Below are 16,984 nucleotides of genomic sequence, written 5' to 3'. Positions count from 1 at the left end.
CACTTTCAGGTGATTGTCATGTTTAGTCGAAATATTTTTAGCAGTAGCTACAGTACGAGTAACAGGACACAGTTCTTTGTGGTAGTGACTGAAGGTTATATACTTGACTTTTTAATTAACCCTCTGTTTTTACTTAAAAAATAGTTCATGAAGCTGTAGACCAAACATACTTAGTTGAAATTAACAGTCTTCTGACAATGAGCTGCTGTCCGACTTGGGACTACTTTGACGAAAGACACGAATGACAATCTCCACACAGCGATCACCAGAGTGTACAAAGCTCGAGTTGTATAATGTGCCATCGTAAAACCCATCTTGCCAGTAGGGTAATCACATATGACCAGTCAGTGCAATATAGTTAAACTACTGTAGTCCCAATGACAACCTTAATTATAATCACGTGCATACCAGGCACTGCCACATCGTGGTTGAAGGGCTCTTGGCCATAGAGATGTACAGAAACTATTTGTGGCTGTCTAAAACTGCTGCTACCCATTCATCTTCAGGGCAACATTCCATGTGTATTCACACCCTCGACACCATAATTCTTCGGTGATATCTCTTATACTCGGGCAAGCAATTAATGGTGAACAAAGTGTCCGCTCTCAACAGATGGCGGAGTTAAAATACAGTTACTGTAAATGTCTAATAACATGGAGTTGTGGTTCCACCATCCTTGCATTACTTGTACTGTATGTACAGTACGAGTGCTTGTAGCGAGTCTTAGTTCTATACGTTTTGAATGGACCATATCTGTTGAGATTCTTTGTCTCGATCTGGCACGCACAGGAGATACCACGTATGCTAGTGGCCATCTTTGGTCGGGCATTTTAAAAAGTTAACGCCGTGCGCACTTGCCGTAGGTCTTCTGTTCAAACCATACCATGAGTTGCGCATACGACAAGGCCATAAGCATATTCTGTCGAATAGCCAGGGTCATGTTTAATCAGTCCTAACGGTTTTTACTTCTCAAACATGAAATGGCAGAAACTTATATCCCACTATATAACCCGCTTGGTGGGTATCATAGTCTTCTCGCAGCAGCCCTCCTCCGGATTTCTTGGCATGCGTTTTTCATTAATAGTCGCATATTTCCGGATTTCCTACCTCCCCCGCCGCAAAACGTGCGCTGAAGTCATGGTGCAGTTGGTCAACAGAAAGAGACTGTAAATCGCAAAATTCAAAAGTCACTCTAATTTGACGAGGGGTGTGCAACTGAAAAGAGGTCCACATACTGTATATATATATATGTTGCGGGAGTATCGGTGTCACACGATAGGAAAATTGAGCTGCTCGTATTTCTAATATGAAGATATGATCTGGTGAAGCTCGCGAGATTGCTACAGCACCTGTCATGATACCATATGCTCCATTAGCACATGTTTTGGTCCTATCTCATCGCATGTCCAGCCGCCAAACACATGTATCTGCCACCCACAATTTTGCTCCTACGTTGTGGACTTGTAGAGGAAAAAGAAGAATTAAAGAGAACTAACACCCGCTAGCTAATAAGATTCAATCCATTTGGCGAGCAGGAACTCTGTTTGAGGCAAAAATAAGTTAGCGCAAGCCGCGGTCGCAAAACCATAGCCTGCTCTAACAGTTAATACAGTAGGGGGTGGCCGTAGGCTGAGGAATATCACGAATATAACCTGGAAACATGTAGACCAAGCATGTAGTGAAGGGAGATTTGACGATCTATGGAGATAAGCGAGAGACACACAGGTGGAGGATCTTGGCTGCGGTTGGCACAATGATGCCAAGTTCGATATGACAAAGGGCTAGTGCATCAAAGAAGCGCGGACTTTAAAAGTCTTGGCAGCTACACCAACAAGTGTTGCAAAACCTCCTCATAAGCCGGCATCCCTGCTCTTGAGAAGTGCACCGAAACGCACAAGAACACTTCACGCTCTCCATCGACTAGTAGCTCCACTAGCTACCCCTCTCCCAAAAGTGTCGTCCCCTAAAATCACTACTCTCCGCCTTCACCTCGATATCAGGTAGGCCCGTCGTCCTTTTTGCACCTCTTGCTGTCGTCTCTCTTCGCGGATCTTCTTGTTTCGTTTTCTGAGTGATGCCAGTTCTCAACATCTCCAACTTCAACATTGTTACAGCATGCCTTGGCGGATTCGCATTGGTTTTTGGACTGATTTCTTATGTGGTCAAGGAGCATTGCTACATGGGTGAAGCCCTCCCTGCTCTATTATTTGGACTGATTTTCAATAAAGCGAAATGGGTAATTCCAGAAGAATACGGCAACGTCCGTGAAATCACCCTCGAATTCTCCCGGCTTGTTCTAGGAATTCAGCTGGTCCTCGCTGGTGTGCAGCTTCCAGCCAAGTACCTCGTTAAGGAGTGGAGATCCTTCTTCTTCCTTCTTGTGCCTGTCATGACCACCATGTGGGTCGTCACTGCCCTCATCATTTGGCTCATTTTCCCCAACCTCCGATACTTGGACGCCCTTATCATTGGCTCGTGTGTCACCCCTACTGATCCCGTCCTGTCCAACTCCGTCGTCAAGGGCAAGTTCGCCGAGAAGTATGTGTCTGAGTCGTTGAGAAACATCATTTCGGCGGAGTCCGGTGCTAACGATGGCTTCGGATACCCCTTCCTCTTCCTGGCTCTCTACATTGACAGATACTCGGGCACGAAGATTGCCAAGGAGTGGATCGTCGAGACCATTCTCTACGAGATTCTTCTTTCTGTCGCCTACGGTGCCGTGATCGGATATCTCGGCCAAGAGCTTCTTGGTTATGCCAAGAAGTTCAACTTCGTGGACGATGAGTCCTTCTTGGTCTTCGTCTTCGCTTTGGGTCTGTTTATTCTAGGAACTGCAGGCATGATTGGAACCGACGACCTACTTGCTGCCTTCATTGCAGGAAACGCGTTCACTTGGAACGATTGGTTCCGAGAGGAAACCAAGGACGACACACTCCAACCAACATTGGATTTAATGCTCAATTTTGCAATCTTTCTGTGGGTCGGCGTTGTCATGCCTTGGGGTCAGTTCAACCAGCCCCACCTCAACCTGCCCGTCTGGCGGTTTGTGCTGTGCGGAATCTGTGTACTGGTTTTCCGACGACTTCCCGCCATGCTTGTTTTCTACAAATTCATTCCAACGATCAAGAATATCAAGGAAGCGCTATTCGCGGGCTTCTTTGGCCCCATTGGTATTGGAGCCATCTTCTACCTCCACACTGCTCTCAACAAGCTTGATGAGTTTGTTGAAGAGAATGAGCATGGTGAGGCCCACACTTACGACCCTCATTGGCTCATTACCGTCATGTACCCTCTAGTGTACTTCCTCATTCTGTCGTCGGTTGTTGTCCATGGTATTACAATCCCTGTGAGTATGCTGGGAAAACAGCTCCCCACCACTCTGTCTCGAACAATGACCATGACTCGAAGCTTCTCCAGAAGCCGATCTGCAAGCCGAGATCGAACCCCCCGAGACCCCGAGGGCCATGTCAAGATCGATGCCATCTCCAACCCCACAGACCTTCGACAAAACATCCATGTCGTTGATGAGAGTGGCACCACAGATGATAGCCAGGACACTTACACTCGACCTGCTCCCGAGATTGGATTTGTTATCCCTGACCGAAGAGGAGATCAAGTTTGATCTGGGCAAGGTCATTGTATCATTAATTATAGACCTATAGATATTAGTGCATTGTTTTATTTAACATCAATTATTTCGTATACAGTATCTACAGTATGATCATTTTTGTACCTGTATGTGCCAGTACATGCAGCACCGGAACAGTAGTTTGAATCATTTAATATAATTAATACAGTTGCAACTTTCTGACTCTGATACTGCTGATGCAGGAGTTGGTACACGTAGCTAAATGAATATATATATGCGTACATTGGTTTGTCATTGAGCGGAAACGTCCGTTTGTCCCACCCCGGTAGCCCACTCTTCTAATCATCTCTTGACTTAAACACCACCGTCAAGAAGAGCCTCGATGGCTCCCTGCACGTTGCCTCCACTTCGTCGCAGAGCACGAACGTTTCGGTCAAACTCGTAAAAGCCAAGCTCGTTGAGCTGTCTCAGCTGAGACTCGTAACGCTCCTCCGGGGGTCGAGTGTCTTCGGGCTCAGCAGCAGGAGCAGAGAAAGCGTTACCACCGCCCAATCCACCAAATCCGCCACCACCCATCATTTGCATGAAGTTGGCCATGTTGTTGGCGTTGGCTCCCCCAGCAGCACCACCGGCACCGGCACCAGCTCCAGCACCAGCGCCATCAGTTCCGGCACCGGCACCGGGGGCAGCGCCAGGAGCGGGAAAAGCAGAGCCCTGAGCCTCGGGATTCATGGCTCTCTGGATCTGCATCATTCCCTGCATAACCTCGGGGTTAGTCATCATCTGTCGCATGTGGTCGCTTTGCAGCATCTGTCGAGCCTGGGGGCCCATGGCGGCCAGCTGGGGGTTAGAGTTGATCATCATGTCAAGCATCTGGGGGTTGTTGAGCATCGCCTCCACGGACTCTCTGTAGCCGGGTTGTCGCATCATGTTAATGAAGTCCTCTTCGGAGGGAGGCTGTCCAAACTGATCTCCAAACATCTGAGGGTTGATACCATGGCCAGCAAACTGAGCTCCAGTGAGCGCAGCCAGAGGGTTTCCTGCACCTGCACCGCTGGCGATGTTGTTGGGAATTCCGGTGGAAGCAGGATTGGAGGAAGCTGTGTTGGTTATGGCGGAGGTGGCGCTAGCGGCGGAAGCTGCGGAGGAGCCCTGGGGGGCAGCACCCTTGACAAGATGGACGGAGTGGCCCTCCTTGATGTTATAAGATCCGACGGTCTCTCCATCCTTGAGCACTCGGCCGGAGTAGATGAGTCGCTGTCTCTCGGCAGGGATATCCAGCTCCTTTGCCATCTGCTCCTTGACCTTGGAGACGAGGGTATCATTGTTGACAGACACCGGGACCTTTTTGTCAGAAGACCTGGGTTAGTAATTGCGCTTTGAAGATGCAGACATTGCTTCTTTTCGTTTCACTTACTTGATGATGATTTCAAAGTCGCTCATTGTGTGATTGTGGGGTAATGTTGTGTGGTTGTGCGAAGGAACCTCGATCTCTTAAACACTGAGATAGAAGGAGCTTCCAGTACTTTCTATGTCATTAGGTTTTCGACCTAACCCCGATAGGCGGTGGCGATCTACATTTGAGGGTACGGGCCACGTAACTATTCGTACAAGTAGTCGGCAGCCCCATAAACGCAAAGCTATATGTTTCTATGTACTTTTATGATCGCCTTTGTGACCCCTATCAAGTTTGCCTGTGGTTTTATTCCTGTGTACACTTGATGACTAAAAGTTGGAATTGAACCACATGATTGTGTGTCCCTATTTTGTTGGGAACATCAACTGTCCTTGTTGATGCAGATTATTCTAGATGAACATCCCTAATCAAGTACTCGTACGTACTGTACCTACAAGTACGCACAAGTACCGATACCAGTTTGATACCAACTTCCACAGTACATCCGCAAAAGGGTCATGTATATATTATGATACGAGTCGTTAAGTATATATACCACGTGGATAATATTAGACCTAAACTGACACTAAGGGCTACTACTGTAGCTAAACTACTCGGCCTTGATCGCTTTGCCTGGAGTAACCTTCTGAGATTTGTTTTCAACATAAATGTCGTCGTAATGGGGGAATCGAGCTCTCCACCAGAATCTCAGCTGGGTCCAAGGATAGGAAACGGCATTGTGAGTGGCTTCTCCAACAGACATGTACCACGACACGCACCCACCCGTGGCAAAGTTGGTCTGTTTGATAGCAGCCTGGATTCGCTGCACCCACTGGTCGTATGCCTGGGGCTTCACTGTCACGTAGTCACTTCGTCCCTGGATGACATCGGAAGCAACCGACTCCACAAACTTGAGACCGTTCTCAATACCGAAGATAACTGAGTTATGTCCAGTCGTGGCATTGGGACCGAACAGCATGAACATGTTGGGGTAGTTAGGCACCATGACCGTCTCGTACGCAGCGACCTTGCCATCCCAGAATTCAGATAAAGGCATTCCGTTCTCTCCAATCACATCCACAGAGGTCATTGATCGTCCAATGTTGAACCCCGTAGCGTCCACAATCAGATCAGCCGGATACTGGTTGCCATTGATGTCCTTGACTGAGTTCTTTCCAACTTCAACCAGCTTGTCAAAGGTCAGAAGCACACTCTCCATTTTCAAGGCTGCCCAGTAGCCGCAATCGAAGATGATTCGTTTACATCCGAGCTGATACTTGGGGATGGCTGTTTCGTGGTACTTTTCAGGCATGTTCTTCTTGGCAATTTTCACAGCCACCTTGGTTCGCATAGACCGATCGAAGTCGGACCACCAGCCTCCTCGGAACATATTCCAATTCATTTCCAGTAAGCAAAATACGAAGAATCGCAGGACAGGGATCAAGAACGGGAACCAACTGAGAATGGTCCGCAAAATAGGCCCAATAGTGACTGGAGTCCGTGGAACAATCCACTGTGGAGAACGGGCGAACTGAGTGACTGACTTCGCTGTTTTGGCCACCTCACTGGTGACCTGAGCAGCAGAACATCCGTTTCCAATAACAACAACGTCCTTGTTGTCGTAATCAAACGGCTTCCACTCGGCTGTATGCATAATGGGACCCTGAAAGTCTTCCATGCCCTTGATCTTGACATGGTTAGGTGTTACCAGGCATCCCTGGCCCATGAAGAGAACTCGAGCAGTGTGTGTGATGGTGTTGCCATTGTGAGCGATGGTAGCCTTCCACAAGCGCTCGTTAGGAATCCATTCGATTCGCTCGATCTCAGAATTGAAGGTTGCAAATGACTTGAGACCGTATTTGTCGACAACTCCTGCAATGTATTCAGACAGCTCCTGCTGCGATGGATAGGCAGACTCCCAATCGATCTTGGGATCACTGGCTAGACAGTACCAGACTGCAGGGATGTCGGAGGCAGCTCCGGGGTAAGTGTTGGCAGCCCAAGTGCCTCCAAACTTCTCGTTACGGTCGTAGACATGGAAATCGGTCACCTTCCAGTCTTTGAGCAGTTTGATGGAGGTGGCTATTCCTGAGAACCCCCCTCCTACAATAAGAACTTGAGAATGAAGCTTAGTCATGGTGTTTGGTTGTCGATAAAGATCGATGTTGGTGTAAGATGTAATAAAATCAAATATATCCGCCGTTATATATAACGGTTTCATATACGGAAACCAATAAAGGAGGCCTGGTCCTGATTGCTCTGCTATTCTGCTCTCCCCTCTTTGATCCGGGTCTCCGGATGTACCCTAAGCGTTTTGAATCAGAGGGGTAAAGACCCTTATCTGGTTAATATACGAAGTAGTGCACGAGCAATGTGGGTGGTTGCAGCGACACAGATGGGTGGAATATTGCGCATTCTTGTGTATTTGACTCAATTGGCTTCCTGTTGAGTTATTATTTCAACCAAGTCTGTCAGCCCATTAGTCCCCTACACTTAGTCTCGTGAGCAGCACGCTTAGTTTTTGAGATGTCCTTCTTGCGGGGAGCTACACCAGACGAGTCTAAATCCTGATTATGCAGGCTCTCAGGTGGGGATTCGTAGTGCCCAGCAAGGAGTGGGGAAGCACAAGGTAATGTTGCCTAGGTACTCGCACTGCGAGGGCGGAGCCGAATATTCGCTTAATTCCATGGATGGGTACCACACCGTGGCTATTCCGGGTATGTGAGGCACACGCTTAGATATACGAGCCGAGTGTGTCTCCACTGTGCCCTCGTGCTGTATTGCGCCTGTCAAATCGTACATATACTTATTGGCACGGCTGACTTACTTTCGGTTTCTCGCCATTGTGCGGTCTAAACGCTCTCGAAAGACACTTTGGGTCAGCTCCAAAGTGACATGAGTGTTGAATCTCAATGGCTGGTGTGATCGTTCCTGTGATCCTTGGATGTCTCAGACAACATGTACTTCGTACATACTGTCCACTTGTAGATGAGAGTTTCAACCTCCAGTCACGACCCCCACAATTTCTTATTCTTAACCACACGAAGTTTGTATAGTGAGCCCACAAGCTGGCCAGTTCGACGTAGCTACTTGTACGTTCAAATGCAAGTATAGCACATGTACGATACCATCAATTACGAGGGCTTCACCCACATGGTGCCAACTAAAAAAAAAAAGATCAGCCCCGGGTAGACGCCATGACAGCCAACAAGGAAGCTCAATGCGATCGGATCACCAGCGAACGGACTCCACGGATCCTGCACCCGTGGGTATAGATGTAACTCAGAAGGCAAAAATATACGAGAAAAAACGCACTGCATATACGTGGTCAGCATGTCTCCGAATTCAAGTACTCGTAGTACGTACCGGTACAAGTACACTACCTTTTTCCCATCCAAGCCAGTGGCAATCAAGACGTGGCTGCTCTCCCCTAACATCGTGCATACACACCGTACGACTTGACGCGCCTAAAGTTCGAGGTAGATGCAAGGTCACTCAAAACGCAACGCAAGTTCACCCTGTTGACACGACACACAACATTGTCATTGCCAGACGCACACACCACACCAACACAATGCCCGCTGTCGCTACCACTCCCTTCGAGGGCCAGAAGCCCGGCACCTCGGGTCTCCGAAAAAAGGTGACTGTCTTCCAGCAGCCTCATTACACCGAGAACTTCGTGCAAGCCATCATGGACTCCATCCCCGAGGGCGCTAAGGACGCCACTCTGGTCATCGGCGGAGACGGCCGATACTATAACGACAAGGTCTGCCAGATCATTGCCGAGATCGCCGCCGGAAATGGTGTCAAGAAGCTCATTGTCGGTCAGGACGGTATTCTGTCTACCCCTGCCGCATCCCACGTGATCCGAAAGCGAGGAGCCACTGGAGGAATCATTCTCACCGCCTCCCACAACCCCGGAGGACCCACCGAGGACTTTGGAATCAAGTACAACCTCGCCAATGGCGGGCCCGCTCCCGAGTCCGTTACCAACAAGATCTTCGACGTGACCACCAAGATCAAGGAATACCAGCGAGTCGACGTGGGAGAGGTCGACCTCAAGACCGTCGGCACCAAGCAGTACGGTCCCATTGAGATTGAGATCATTGACTCTGTCGCCGACTACGTCGCTATGATCAAGGATATCTTCGACCTGGAGCTCATCAAGGACTTCCTCAAGTCCAACCCTGACTTCAAGGTCCTCTTTGACGGTCTTAACGGTGTCACCGGCTCCTACGCCCAGGCCATCTTCCTTGGTGAGCTTGGTCTCGACAAGTCCTCCATCCAGAACTGCACTCCTCTCCCCGACTTTGGAGGTCTCCATCCCGACCCCAACCTCACTTACGCCAAGACCCTTGTCGATGCTGTCGATTCTGGATCCATTCCCTTTGGTGCTGCTTCCGACGGTGACGGTGACCGAAACATGATCTACGGAGCCAACACCTTTGTTTCTCCTGGTGACTCCGTCGCCATCATCGCCGACCACGCCGATAAGATCCCTTACTTCAAGAAGCAGGGAGTTTACGGTCTGGCCCGATCCATGCCCACCTCAAACGCTCTCGATCTCGTTGGAAAGAAGAAGGGCCTCAACGTCTATGAGGTCCCCACCGGCTGGAAGTTCTTCTGCGCCCTGTTCGACTCCGACAAGCTGTCCATCTGTGGTGAGGAGTCTTTTGGAACCGGCTCCAACCACATCCGAGAGAAGGACGGTCTCTGGGCAGTCATCGCTTGGCTCAACATCATCGCTGGCGTCGGAAAGGAGGACCCCAAGAAGGCTTCCATCGCCGCCATCCAGGAGGACTTCTGGAAGACTTACGGACGAACCTTCTTTACCCGATACGACTATGAGAACGTGTCTAGCGAAGGCGCTGCCAAGGTGGTTGCAGGTCTGAACGACAAGCTCAACTCTCTTGTCGGTACCAAGATTGGCTCTCTTGAGGTTGCCGAGGCCGGTGACTTTGAATACACCGATCTCGACGGCTCTGTCTCTTCCCACCAGGGTCTGTACGTCAAGTTCACCAACGGCGCTCGATTTGTTATCCGACTGTCTGGAACTGGTTCTTCCGGCGCCACTATTCGACTCTACGTCGAGAAACATGAGTCTGACCCCTCTAAGTTTGGTGAGTCTGCCCAGGACTACCTCGAGGATATCATCAACGAGGTTGTGTCCTACCTCAAGTTCAAGGAGCTTGTTGGTCGAGACGAGCCCACTGTTCGAACTTAAGCAGTAAGCAGTTTGAAATAAATTATTTTGATGTTTGATTGCGGTAACTGTCACCAATATGTATCCACGACAAAAACATTTGTCTGGTGAGTTTTCGATATACTGTATATATATATTAACTTAAATTGAGTTGATCTGTGCAACCAGAACATTCTTCTGACCACCCAAATCTCCTCTTTCGAGCTTGCTCACAAACTGACCCTTGGCAGCAGTGAACACGTCAGGAATCTCCATCTCATCGGCCTGTTCCCGCATAGTCTGTAGCACACCGATGATCTCATTGTACGCGTCATTTCCCTTGGATGACTCAAGCTTCTCTTCCAATAGGGTGATAGTCTGCTTGTACAGATTGGTAGCACCTGACCGGAACTCCTCATCACTTGTAGCCTTGGTATCAATCTTGTTGAGCGTTCTGATGAAGTCTGGACAGATGTTTTCAGGGTCAAGCGACAACTGTTGAGAGTTTTGAGATGACTGAGATGCCGTCTGCCTACCTGGCTCAGACTTGACATTAGAGCTAAGTGTTTGAGATGACTCTAGCTTCACTTCGAGTTCACCTTCAAGCAGAGCGTCGAGATCAAGTCCAGTCTGGCCAACAGTCACTTCTGTCTTTCGCTTCTTGGCTTCTCTAAACTGCTCCTTGATATCAAACAGGTGCTTCAGAAGCTCCAGCTGGGGTTTGGCCTCCTCAGTGAGCTCCTCAGCAGGCTGTGAGAAACGCGTGAGGATGGGAAGAGGCTCAGGGATCTTACCGTAGTCTTGGCTCACTGCACACTCTTTGACCACGTTCCTGATGTGATGGATTGAAGGGTTGAAGCACTCTTCCATGGTTAGCCAGGGCTCGTCATCTTCGCCCTTCAGCTTGGACAGATCCATTGCATCAACATAGTCGTCCATAGCATCGAGCATCTCCTTAGTCGGAAGTAGCCGCGAATGGGTGGTGACAGTTTTATTTCCAGATCGCGTCTCGAGACTGGTGAGTGAAGGCAGAATGAACTTTCGCTCATCCTCAGCAAAAGGTAACTGGCAGAAAACTAAACCCTCGAGCTCAGCCCTGATGTAGGGCATCAAAACAACAATCTGGGGATCTTTTCCATCCTTGTTAACATACCGAGCCAAACCAAAGTTGTCAGTCTCAAACAGTGCACGAGCGAAAGCTGAGATTGCAACTGCATCACGGTTGTTGCCTCTCTGGCCAATGATGTAGTCTGTATGGCCCATGAGCATGTAAGGAGGAACAGATTTCTTGTTGACGAATCCAATAACTTGCAAGCTTGCAGAAGTAGGAAACATGATGGCCTCTTCTTCCTCTTTTGTAATGTACACAATCTCAGAGCCATATCGGTACCCATTTTCCAGAGTATCACGATCAAGCTCCTTCTTTCCGCCAATCCCGCTTTCATCGTTTACATAGTACTGTCTGTCCCACTTGACAGCCTGAAGGTTGTTCTGGCTAGGAGTAGAAATCGTAGCAGGCTCAATTTTGCTCATGGCGTAACTGGAAGCAGTCATGGCAGTTGCGCGTCGTGTACAGGGGAATACTTCAACACCAATGGACATGACTCGTTGGGGAGGCTGTTGTTCAGGGTCACTCAGCACAAGATTGCCTTGGAAAGCGCGCACAGGGTTGACGGCTTTGACCTTGGGGATATCCAGAGAATCACGGGCCTCCTTGTATGTAGCAAAGACGGAGTCTTCACATCGATCAACGAACTCCTTGAGCTTGAGTTCGTTCTCTCTCTTGTGTTCTGGCTTGTCCTCCTCAAAGTAATCCACCTCCTCATCATCAAAGTCGACTCCCATGACCTTGAGTATGATTCTATTCTCATTCAATTGCTTGATAATTCCTCCAGAATCCCCCAGGTTCATGTTACCCTGGCCGTTGGTGAGAACAACAATGTTCCGGATGTACTTGAGAGCCTTGGTGTACAGTTTGATCATCTGAACGGCAACAACAATGCCCGAAATGAGATCGCCTTTGTTGTCGGAGTTGGGCACGAGCTGCTTTTTGGCCTCCAGCAGCGTGTCGAGGTTGAACTGCTGGATGGGGGTGATGATGTCAATATGTTCAAACCCTGACTCCTCCTCAAACATGTTCTGTGTCGTGTCTGTGTGCACTCCAACCAGTCCAACGACGTCGGTCTTTCGGCCAGACAGAATCTTGTTGGAAATTTCGCTGTAAATGTACTGAAGACCCCAGTTAAGATCAGTCACCTCTTTGGAGTCATGTCCACGGGCCATCTCCCGACCCATGGACTCGTGTAGATCCACCACATACACCGTTGCCTAGTTAGTCAGAATTTTTGTCGGTGGAATGTGTGTAATTGAACTCACTTCTTTGGATGCCATGCTCAAAGTCACTGGTATGGCAGTGTGCTCTTGGTTGTGTGTGTATGCTGTTGGGCGTGATGCCTTTCTTCGCGTCCGGCATTTACCTTCAACTTTGGGGAAGACGCGTCGAGGGTGGACAAGATTCGATGGTGTTTGAATCTACAACTACAAATACAAGGAATAGGCATATGACATTCAGTTTCAGAGATGTAATAGTATACATGTGTGTGTTATTTCTGTTCATAAGTACGAGTGCCATTACTCATCTATACTCTTCATACATCACTCGCTTAGCCGCATCCAACTACAGTATGTACTACAAGTACAGTAGTAAGTCAACCTTAATTTTCATTTGCAACAGACGAGTATGATACGATGTACTCGTATTAGTATCGATATTTATTTGTACTTGAGTAAGTACGATACAGTACATACCGGTCGGTAGCTACAATACAATCTCACGATACACAGTACAAGCAAAAAATCAACTATGGGTTTCATAGCTATAATAGACAATCCATCGTATCATAGTTTGCACATTACTTACATAATTACCAGTCATCATCATCATCGTCAGCAGGTCGCCCAGTTCGAGCCTTGATGGCGTCAGCAATACCGGCACCAAGAGTCTGATTGGACTGTTGCTTCTGCTTGAGAGCCTCAGCCAGAGAGGCTCCAGCAGACGCACCTCCAGCAGTTGGAGCAGCGGGGGGAGGAGCTGCAGCGCCACCCTGGACCTCCTCCAAGTAGGCTGCGGGGGTCCATCCCTCTTCGGAGCCGTCCATTCTCTTGGCCAACCACCATCCCTGATCCTCCTTCACAGAAATGAGAACCTGTTCACCGGCAGAAATGGACAGCTGGTTGAGTCCGTTGGCCACGTAGTCATACAGAGCCTTGTAAGTTGGCTCGGCAGGGGCGGCAGGGGGCTGCCGGGGGAGCAGGAGCTGAACCGCTCTTCCGATCTAGCCTTTGCGGGAGCAGGGCTATATGAAGTGGCTGCGGGTTGAGCGGCAGTGGGTTGCTGGTAAGCCTGGTGATGCTGCTGCTGCTGTTGCCCTTGTCCGGATCGAGGGTTAACCAACGACTGATAATGGGGTTGCAGGTTATTGTAGGCCTGCGGCTGGGCAGACTCAGCATGGCCATTTCCTCGAGAGTTGGGAGCAGGTGGGGGTGCCTTTCGAGCTCGGGGAGAAGCGGGCTGAGCAGAACCAGGCTGGTGCTGCTGGTATCCGAGCGCAGCAGCGCCAGGAGTAGGGGTGTGTGCAGCGTTGCCTCGAGCAGCAGGCCGAGAGGGAGCACCACCTCGAGATCCCTTTGCTCGGCCTCGAGGAGTCTCCTTGCTAACACTGTTGGGAGGGGCTCCAGGAGGAACCTGGACGGATCCACTCTTGTACATGTCAAACTTCGTCTGCAGGGTGGTGGTCTTCTGGAACTTGACAGAGGCTTTCTTGCCCTGCTTCTTAAAGTAGTCAATCTGGGGACCGATTCGAATGTCGACACCCGGCTTGACGACTCGAAGTTGCACTGCCAGCTCCGTCTTGAATACACACCACATCAGCTGGTCTCCATAGGGAGAAGAAGCCTGGTTGAGACAAAACCAATCGTCTCGCAGGTTAGACATGGACATGTGGGTGATATTTCGTACGGGAATGGTGTACTCATTGGTCACCACCAGCTGCTTCTGGTGAATCTGCTGCGCAACAACGTAGAAGTTGTTCTTAGTGAGAATGAAAGTTCGGGGCACACGGACCGAAGATCGTCCAAGTCGAGACTGCTGCAGCTGGCCTCGGCACGAGAAGAAGACCTTGTCAGTGACACCAATCTGCTTCATGAGGAAATCTCCAAAGCCACTGCCGTTGTTGCAGCCAAGATAGTCTCCCTGGAAACGACGGTAGCCGATAAGAGAGTAAGTTCGTCGTTCCTTTCGGCCGCCCAGAAGCTTGTGACCAGAGTCTCGGAATTGAATCTCCTTGAGGCCATCCAAACCTCGCTTAAGACGCCAGAATCGCTGGATCTTGATGGCGCACTCGGTCTTGTAGGCGAGGTATCGTCGCCATGCTCGTTGGATTCGAGCAGCCATGTTATGCCACCACATGTCTCTCATGTGCTCTAAAGCAAACAGAGTCTCAGGGGTCTTGATGAACACCTTTGTGGTGCCCATCTGGTACTCGGTCTGAGGGATACCCGCATCTCGCAGAATGCACAGGGTGGCATCATAGGCAGATCCCTGCCAGATGTAGTCACCGGCATACGAGGTCTTTCCGGAGAGAAGCATGAATCGCTCCACAAATTTCTCAAAGGTCTGTCGGTACGCGAAACCAGCTCGTCGAATTCGAACGTTTTCCTGCAGACCAAGATATTTGACCTGATGCAGAACTGCCTTCTCGTCGTACTCGGTAGGAGATCTGTTCTGGTTGGGCTTGATCGTACGAATGTATGAGGGCTGGGCGGCCGAAAGGGTGGTCACCAGGTCGTTGGCAGACTTCTTGATCTTGTCCGAAGCAGTGGGAGGTCGTCTTCGGTTGTCAGTGTTGACCGGATCCGGGAATAGAGACACCAAGAAAGGGTTTCCAGACTTCTGCAACAGAATCAGAATATCCTTGAGAAGCTGATCCTTGTTCTTGTCTGTGATACCCTTGACATCATAAGTCACATCACCAGCGTAATGCTTGATGACAAACTTTCGCTGTCGCTGCTCGAAATGGGGGTTCTGGCCCACCATGGACATTCGCTGGATGAAGTTCTCATCTGCGGCGTTGGGATCTGCGTGCGCGGTGGCGCATGCATCGTTGAGAGCAGCGAAGATTCCAGGAGGTCGCTTCTCCTCAATAAGATCACACACAATCTTGTTGTTGAAGTAGTTGATGGGGGTCCATGCAATCTGCTCTCGGACGTACTCATCCTGCTCGGTCTTGAGGGTCAGCTGGATGAAAATCTGCTGCAGTTTCTCGTTGACGTAGTTGATACAGATCTGCTCGAAAGAATTGGACTCGAAAATCTCAAAACCGTAGATATCCAGAATACCAATGGTTCGAGCAGCATCCTGGGGGGCTCGCAGACTCTGGTTGACTCGCTCGACAATCCAGTCGAACAGGTTATTGTAGATACCCTTAGCAAGAGCATCTCTGACCGAGGTGGCCTGGGCAATATTCAGAGCCACCTCGTAGACCGATCCTCGTCGGCCTCCTCGGGAGGTCTCCATAATTCGTTGGGTCACAGCTTTGACAACCGACTCGGCATCTACCTCCAGGAGGTAGGCCACGAAGTTGGGAACAGAAACATCAGCAATGGCGGCATTTCCGTCCTTATCCTCAACAAAGGACATGTTTCCGATCCACAAAATGGCGGCAAGAAGCTTGAAAAGATTATCCTGCTCTGCTTGTGTAAGACCAATGAGGTTCATCGCAGCTAGAGTCTCCTTGAACTCGGCCTCATCGTTAATTCCGTTAACAGAAGTGCAGCCGGAAGCAGAAGTGTAGGTGTATGCCTCAGGCGGCTGGATACCAAAGGTGCTTCGGTAGTTCTCGGAGGCTGCCTTGGCAAACTGGTAGAAAATGTGAAAGTTTCGCTCGTTACGAATCTGGCCAACGACTCGGCCCTTCTCCAGCAGATAGTTGGTGATATTTGCTCCGACGGGCTCTGCCTGGTTGTTGAACTGAATCTCAAGGTACTTTCCATGACGGGAAGAGTTGTCGTTTCGCAGCGTCTTGGCACATCCAAAAGCTTCCAGAAGAGGGTTGGTAGCGAGCACCATGTCCTTGATCTTCTGAATGTTGGAGGAGGAACCTCCTGAGGCAGAGGCAATGTACTGCATGATTCGCTTGGAGGCCTCGGTCTTTCCGGCTCCTGACTCTCCAGAAATGATGACACACTGATTCTCCGAGTACGACTTCATGTTGTAGTACATGGATTCGGCGATGGAGAAGACGTGGGGAGGTACCTCAAGACGGTTCTTTCCCTTGTAAGACTCCAGCACGGCATCTGTATAAATACCCAGGTCTCTGAAGGGGTTCACCGAGATAAGCTGTGTTAGTCGTTTGTTGATTTAATTGATTGTGTCTGTCGTTCTTGTCTGAATGTATTAATTGAGCACTCGTCCTGTCTGTCAATGGGGTCCACTGGTCGGTCTACTCTCCCGGGTCATCAGCGTCAGGCACCGCTGTCCTCCTCCATCATTTCCATACTCACCACATGACCAATGTAGGTGTAGATTGTTCCGTTCTCGAATCGCTTCTTCAAGTTCTCGTTGATGGCTTCCTCGCTGACCTTGGACAGCAACGTGAGGTCGGACACTCCAACCTCTCGCTTCTTTCCAGACTCGAAGGTCGCCTTTTTGACTCCTTGCGCTCCCTTAGCCGGTTGAGTGCCTCCTTGAGCTCGTCTTCCAGCTCGTTTGGTGACAGCCATTGATGTTGTAGTAGTGTGTCGATGTGCAACTCTCTCT

General features: G+C 49.6%; 6 protein-coding genes across 6 annotated transcripts; 2 read left to right on the top strand and 4 right to left on the bottom strand.

The window, feature by feature from the left end:
- Positions 1 to 2,074: 2,074 nt before the first annotated feature.
- On the top strand, positions 2,075 to 3,622 carry YALI1_E02678g (uncharacterized protein; the record flags this gene model as incomplete). Its single annotated transcript, XM_503447.3, has 1 exon — positions 2,075 to 3,622. One exon carries the CDS (start codon positions 2,075 to 2,077, stop codon positions 3,620 to 3,622), a length of 1,548 nt encoding a protein of 515 aa, XP_503447.3.
- A 321-nt stretch (positions 3,623 to 3,943) lies between these two features.
- YALI1_E02648g (uncharacterized protein) lies at positions 3,944 to 5,032 on the bottom strand (the record flags this gene model as incomplete). Its single annotated transcript, XM_503446.3, has 2 exons — positions 3,944 to 4,949; positions 5,007 to 5,032. 2 exons carry the CDS (start codon positions 5,030 to 5,032, stop codon positions 3,944 to 3,946), a joined length of 1,032 nt encoding a protein of 343 aa, XP_503446.3.
- Positions 5,033 to 5,595: 563 nt separating this feature from the next.
- On the bottom strand, positions 5,596 to 7,206 carry YALI1_E02626g (uncharacterized protein; the record flags this gene model as incomplete). Its single annotated transcript, XM_503445.3, has 1 exon — positions 5,596 to 7,206. One exon carries the CDS (start codon positions 7,204 to 7,206, stop codon positions 5,596 to 5,598), a length of 1,611 nt encoding a protein of 536 aa, XP_503445.3.
- A 999-nt stretch (positions 7,207 to 8,205) lies between these two features.
- Positions 8,206 to 10,209, top strand: YALI1_E02616g (uncharacterized protein; the record flags this gene model as incomplete). Its single annotated transcript, XM_503444.2, has 1 exon — positions 8,206 to 10,209. The coding sequence occupies one exon, from the start codon at positions 8,206 to 8,208 to the stop codon at positions 10,207 to 10,209; it is 2,004 nt and encodes a 667-aa protein (XP_503444.2).
- Positions 10,210 to 10,329: 120 nt separating this feature from the next.
- Positions 10,330 to 12,462, bottom strand: YALI1_E02574g (uncharacterized protein; the record flags this gene model as incomplete). The annotated part of the gene is made up of 1 exon (XM_503443.3): positions 10,330 to 12,462. One exon carries the CDS (start codon positions 12,460 to 12,462, stop codon positions 10,330 to 10,332), a length of 2,133 nt encoding a protein of 710 aa, XP_503443.2.
- An 895-nt stretch (positions 12,463 to 13,357) lies between these two features.
- YALI1_E02529g (uncharacterized protein) lies at positions 13,358 to 16,947 on the bottom strand (the record flags this gene model as incomplete). Its single annotated transcript, XM_503442.2, has 2 exons — positions 13,358 to 16,564; positions 16,729 to 16,947. 2 exons carry the CDS (start codon positions 16,945 to 16,947, stop codon positions 13,358 to 13,360), a joined length of 3,426 nt encoding a protein of 1,141 aa, XP_503442.2.
- Between the last annotated feature and the right edge of the window lie 37 nt (positions 16,948 to 16,984).

This window comes from Yarrowia lipolytica, chromosome 1E (genome assembly GCF_001761485.1).
Source record: "Yarrowia lipolytica chromosome 1E, complete sequence".
In the NCBI taxonomy this organism is placed as follows: domain Eukaryota; kingdom Fungi; phylum Ascomycota; class Dipodascomycetes; order Dipodascales; genus Yarrowia; species Yarrowia lipolytica.
Note: the sequence above shows the minus strand (reverse complement) of the source record. Positions and strands in the feature narration are given on the sequence as shown.